Source organism: Pagrus pagrus (assembly GCF_965226575.1).
Source record: "Pagrus pagrus genome assembly, chromosome: 18".
NCBI lineage: Eukaryota > Metazoa > Chordata > Actinopteri > Spariformes > Sparidae > Pagrus > Pagrus pagrus.
Window position 1 is genome coordinate 12,641,510 of NC_140202.1, and position 6,435 is coordinate 12,647,944.

The 6,435-nt window shown below is 40.5% G+C and overlaps 1 protein-coding gene across 2 annotated transcripts; it reads left to right on the top strand.

Annotated features, from left to right (window-relative positions):
• Positions 1–513: 513 nt before the first annotated feature.
• LOC311274487 (protein max-like) lies at positions 514–5,680 on the top strand. Of its 2 annotated transcripts, none has more exons than XM_084382186.1 (4): positions 514–716; positions 2,979–3,086; positions 3,672–3,795; positions 4,363–5,680. In XM_084382186.1, exons 1-4 carry the CDS (start codon positions 681–683, stop codon positions 4,545–4,547), a joined length of 453 nt encoding a protein of 150 aa, XP_084238312.1. In that variant the 5' UTR covers positions 514–680; the 3' UTR covers positions 4,548–5,680. The 2 variants fall into 2 exon arrangements, with proteins under 2 accessions (XP_084238312.1, XP_084238311.1); XM_084382185.1 differs by having other exon boundaries at positions 524–716; positions 3,657–3,795.
• The last annotated feature ends 755 nt before the right edge of the window (positions 5,681–6,435 follow it).

Here is a 6,435-nt window from a genome sequence, read left to right on the forward strand (position 1 = left end):
CCATGGATGGTGAGTGGGGGAGGGCAGGCAAAGTGTGAGCTAGGCCACCATCTGGCCTCATAATCATATGCTGAGAGGAGAGCCTGGTTATTGTGGCACACTGCCCTGCTGACAATGACCACTAAGACGGCACACTTTAGCACAATGTGTGTCTGTCCTTAATTCCACAGTCATGTTTGCATGAAAGGTATTTTTTATGGGGAATACGTTCGTTTGAATATAATTGTATATATCAAGGCAGCGCGGGTTTTTTTTGTTTTTATGACATTTTATATAAGTGCTATTTATAATATATCTTGATAACAATGCACCAAAGCACACATGAGTAATAACCCTGAAGGTCCGAAGGCTACTGTGTTTGCAACTTGTTGGAGATAACGGTATATTTTGGTGGGCGCGTCCAATTCCGTGGCCTTGTGGGAAACGTAGTTCCAATTCCCGAAAAAGCACCAAGGCTAACCGAGCCAAAACTTCATCACCCATGAGGCCTCATCTCGTCGCGCATGCGCTGTTAATGTTTTCCCGTCCATGTGTAGGCGAATCACGTGTAGAGAAATCGTTGGTCGTCATGTATCTGCTGTAGCCAAGCTCCGTGCTAGATTTTGTTATTTGCCTCCAGTTGTCGCGGCACTTTGTTTTGACAGCTGCCTGTTTTCTTTTCTCGTACTTTTTACCGAAGAATGAGCGAAAACGATGACATCGAAGTCGACAGCGATGTATGTGGTTCAGTTTCCTCTACGTTAGCTAGCCGAATGTTTAGCCAAACAGCAACTTTAACATTCCTGTCAACCTACGCTATCCGATAGCGCTAGCTAGGGAGCTAGCTGGGCTTCTTAACAAACATTACATTTTAGGACAAATGAGGAGAAAGCTGTAAGAACAAAAGTGTACTTTGGAGTGCTGGCCGACTGGCTTGTAAAAGAAAGTCGAGCACATCGGTCTGGTGAATAAGTTACGTCGTTTAACTGCTGTGTGAGCGGTCGTTTGTCAAAATCCTGCTAAGCCAGCCACTGGTTGGATTTTGTTGCGCCTCATTCAGTATAATTACGGTACCGGTGCTGGGAGAGGCCAAAAAGGACGCGTAAAGGTTGCCGCTGAGGACTTGATGTACCAGGAAATAGCAAATAATAGTCACATTAACGCACCTATTGAAAATGTAATCATTTGAAAATGTGTCTCCAAAGAAATGTGAAAAATGTGCGATATATATTCAAAAGCACAAAGAGTGATAAATGCACATCCATTGTGAAAACGCATTGTAATGTACAGTAAAACCTGTTTCGACAGCTTCCACACAGGTCTGCTGAGATTCCCAAAGGATTTCTGCTCAGAATGCCCTTGACTTGTGCAACATTTAATATATGTCAACTTTGAAGTGTTTGACTGTATTATTTTAGGGGAAATAACATAAGGCATATTGCCTGTTTAATTGAAAATATTTTCTTGAGAAGGTTTGATGAAAATCTAAGTGGGAGTCCAGTTCAGAATGGCCCTGGCTATGAGTCACTCTCCAGCAGTCTTTGAGTAGATAACAGAGAAAGTCAGATCTGACAAGTCTCTAGTCAGGTTTGATGTCAACTTCGTCCAAGTCTTCATCCTAGTGTTTACACGGCCATTTTGACACCAGTACCGTAATTGCACAAATAGATGCGCAACACCCAACTAACGACGGCTCACTTGACCGCAGTGCAAAACAGGACACTAGAGACGGCTCATGTTTGTATGTTTTGTCGATCAGCCATCCTCAAGTAGACCTGTTATTCCCTGCCAACCCTCTTAAATACCTTCTCCTACAACGAGCATCCAGTGCAGCTTTATATTTAGAACATACCTGTCAAATGCAACATCAGACATACTGTAACTTACATGCAAATCTAAATTCCCCATGATGTACAGACCAGCTGCACTGAATTGCCCATACATGTGCAATGGTGTTTTAATTGAGCATGCACTTAAAAATCGTGGCAGATCCTCGATCTGGTCACACATATCTCAGAGCCATGGATTCCCCTCCCCCCCATTTGATTAAGCTGGGATCTGATCCTCATAAAGCCCCAGTATATATATACTGGCAGGGTGGTTAAGCCTAAACTGTTGAACATTTCTAATGTTGCAGGATAGCAATCATGTTCTCATTTTAGGGGCAGCACTCTTAATTGTGAGAGATTTTTTTATTTTATTGTATATTTTTGCAATCATTGGCAGCTTTAATGAATGACATACAGCCATACATCTGGGTTTAAAATGGGTACAGCAATGAGTTGCATGAAAAATCTTATTCTGGATTTATCTGCATTCATTTTTACTATATTTGACTTGTTCTTTGGTTCATTTAGCCATTTAAGTGTCTTAATGTTTGACACACTTCACAAATCCATGTCTGTCTGTAATCAGTTATTTAAAGAAATATGTCTGTACCTTCTCAACCATATTGTTGGCAAGATTTCCCATGGCCACACACTTCTCTCATTGTTATTGTTTAATTTTTAACATTGCAATCTGAAAAATGTTTACTTTGGCAAGAAGAGTGTTTTCACTGGTTTACGGCATGCTTTCTGGTGTCTTGCCACCACTCAATACAGTATCTAGTGAGGCTGAGCTGTCGTGCTACAGCAGGTGCTAAAGAGGTAGACTGTAAATGCAGGTGGATTTGAGTAAAGCTGGTCCAACCCTTTAACGACTGAAAGCAAACAGATCACATCCTTGTAAGCGTTGGGCCTATACTTACACCACAGGTACCTGCTGTACGAGGGAAATTAAGCGTAGAGCCCTGTGAAAGATGAGACTTCTGCTTATATTCTACTTATTTGCAATTTAAAGCTGCAGCATTTGCATTTTGCAGCTTTGTTTGTCTTCCTTATACGTCAGAAATCACACGGACATAAAGTGACAAACCGTCCTTGTGAATACCTTGGTTATATCTTGTGTGTGTTTTGGTACCTTTAACCTGTGTTTAAACGTGGTCCGTCTCTTTGCAGGCAGACAAGCGTGCACACCACAACGCACTTGAGCGTAAACGCAGGGACCACATTAAAGACAGCTTTCACGGTTTACGAGATTCTGTGCCCGCATTACAAGGGGAGAAGGTGAGAGGAACATTTAATCATTTTCTATTTCCAACAAAAATAAATGTTTTTTTAAGTTAATACTTTTTAACTTTTTTCATATGAAATGCTAATTTAAGATAAGCTTCGCCTAACCTGTAGATAAGATAAGTATATGCTGCTGCTCATTTCCAAGTCCACAATGTTTAACCACTTTTAAGGCATTGTTACAGATTGTTTCTCTCAAAGCCAATGCTATTCTTTGGTGCTCTGCTTGGAGGTTCTTGGAAATAGAGGAATGATAAAAATCATTCCTCAGTCTGTATATCATTCAAATTAAATGTGAAAAGTGCACCAGGCACTGTTGGCATAATTCAGGATGCAGGTGGGATGGTGCTTCTAGTTATTCTTTAATATGTAATGTGTTTGGTGCCTACGGTGTAATAGTTCTGTTTTTTACCCGTATTTTATAATACAGACTAAAATTAACTGGAACATGAATGTTTAACACTGTGATATCTTTGTAAGTGTTTAAATGAAAATGTCTTGTTTGACCTGAACAAATCCAAACTGCCGCATTGTCCCATGGCTCTCTGAAATTTTTGCTGACAGAACTCTGTCAAACAGGCTTCCCGAGCACAGATTCTAGACAAAGCCACCGAGTACATCCAGTACATGAGGCGAAAAAACCATACCCACCAGCAAGACATCGATGACTTAAAGAAGCAGAATGCACTGTTGGAGCAGCAAGGTAAGTAGAGGAAGTGTTGTTTTTTTGTTTTTCGTACAACAACATGTGATGTGGAGGCTGTTCATACCTGGCATTAACATGCATCTCGGGTGATCGATCACAAGAAGGCAACTCTAAGTACATCAGTTTGTCAGTGTCTCCACAGTCCTCTCTAAATGACCTTGTAATCAGATCTCACTTCCCGCTCTAAATGCAAAATAAACACCAACGCCTTTTTGTTTTCAAAGAACAAACGCGTTGTTGTTTTCAACCAGTGGCCCAACAGTAGTAGCCAACATGCACTGTTATTTGTACACAAACACAAACTATTACATGTCTAGCATTTGTTAAGCACTTTAGACTTTATCTTGGCATGAAAGGTACTATACATGAGTGGTCCGATCTCAGATTCATCCTCACCCCCCACGCCCGTACTTAGAGCTGTCCACTCATGATCAGATCCCTCAGGACGGATGTTGATGTCAGGTATGGACAGGGCCGTAAACTTTCAAAAGCAGTATGAAATACTTGATGAGTTCAGTATTTTCTGTAGTATTTTTTTGTCTTCCTGTCTTGTTGTTGCTGCAGTTCGTGCCCTGGAGAAGGCCAAGGGGAACACTCAGCTCCAGACAAACTACTCTTCTGACAGCAGCTTGTACACAAACCGCAAAGGCAGCGCCGTGTCCGCCTTCGACGGCGGCTCTGACTCCAGCTCCGAATCAGAGCCAGACGAGCCGCCTAACAGAAAGAAGCTGCGCATGGAGCCCAGCTAGACTCGGGTCGCCCCCCATTCTCCAAACAGACTCTTTTTGCCCACCAGCCCCCGACTCCTTCTACCTGTCCGCACTCAGTCCTGCCTTCTTGCGCCAGTCGAGGAGACGAGGCGGAGACTGTGTGAGAGAGGTGCTATTATGTATAAAAACGCTTCTACCTTCCTATTTCCTCCTGGCAAGCGTCCTGTCACTCCTTTTGTGGCCCAGCAACAACTTTTAAGACCCCCCCCCCCCCCCCCCCCCCAAAGTGAGGCAGCTCTGCAGTTTTGAAGGACTATGTGCTTTTCAAACCTCATGGTAACCATTCATAATCAAATGTGGAGATGACAAGGAGTGAGGCTTTAGTAAAGCTACATAAAATAAAACATTTTTTTTCCCTTCGTTGGAGTTGTGAGACTTTACGACCTTTGACACATTGGTAATTAGGGATAGTTTACCTTTTTAATATTCATACTTTTCCAGAAAAGAATGTGAAGTTGCTTTTGAAAAAAAAAAATGTCTGTTATGCAAGATGCAACCCTCCTTATTCAGTGTAGATGGCTGAAGTTTTTGTCTTTGAAAATGTTTGTGTAATCAAAGGAATCCCTCTATTTATATTGATGCACCCAAATTGATTTCTTACCCTCATGTCTGAGCTCCCTCATGTTTGGCTTGAGATTTTCCAGAGAACACAGGAGGATGAACAAGTTGACCCTCTGTTTTAGTGGATTTTCCACAGGTTCAACTATTTATTTTCCTCTATTTTTATTATTATCAAATAAAATGTGGGTATAAAAAAAAAAAAAAGGATACTGAATGTTACGCAATGCAGTTAAAGGGCAGTGACCTTTATTTTTGTTAATGGAAGTCCATTTCAGTGTGTAGTATATAACACTGTATACTCTTAAATGGTGTCAGCTCTGCAAAGAAAAGCCTTCCCTTGATATATTTGCCTGTGCTGGGAACGTTTATCTCTCTTTTTTTTTTTTTCCTTTTTGCAGAGGTTAATTAGTGTGTACGTGATCAATATTTGTTTGTTCCATTCCATGGAAATTACAGGTATGTTGTACATACTGCCAACGGTTGTCTTGCAAGTTGAGGCATACCTTTATTATGAGACTATAAATAAAACTATTTTATCCTTTTGGGATGTATTTGTGACTCAACATGTTTTTAGTAACATCTTTTAATAGCCTTTATACATTAAGCTTCTTAATTGTTAAACTTGGTTCTTGTGTTTGGGGTTGGGTGGAAATCGATGCTTGATCGAATTAATCTTCAGTCCCGGTTTATATTGGTGTATTTTGGAGAGAATGGAGGAAAACAGGTTCACCTCAATAATCAGAACATCTGCAATAGAAACAAGAAATGAGCAGAAGACTTTATATATATAATGCAATATATAAAGATACCATTATTTGTTGAATAACCATCTGGTGCCTGCATTTTGTGCTTTCCTTACCATAAACAAAGACATTTCCCATATAAAATGATGCAGAAAGGCACAAATTGGTGCTCAAAATGCAGGAAATGAAGTGTTAAACATTTAAAATTTTATGAGCTTAATATGTGTGCTCCACAAAGGTTGAAAAGATTCCTACGCCCCTGCCGGTTAATAAAATAATCAGGTTTGTTTAATCAAATTAAAGAAACTGCTAATAGAATCAAATCAATCAAGAGGGATAACTTAAGGATGTTAACCTTCTCGGTTTCAGCTAATAAGTAGACAACAGGAGAGAGGTGCCTTCATTTAGCCTACCAGTGGGGGGACAGGTCACATCTTTACCAATATTTAAGGAAATCTGGGGCATTATACTGCAAGAACTCAAGATCATAAGTATTTTTGTCTAAATTAAAATCAAAGTATCCGTTTACACTTAATAGAAGACACAATCACCAGAAAGTAGCA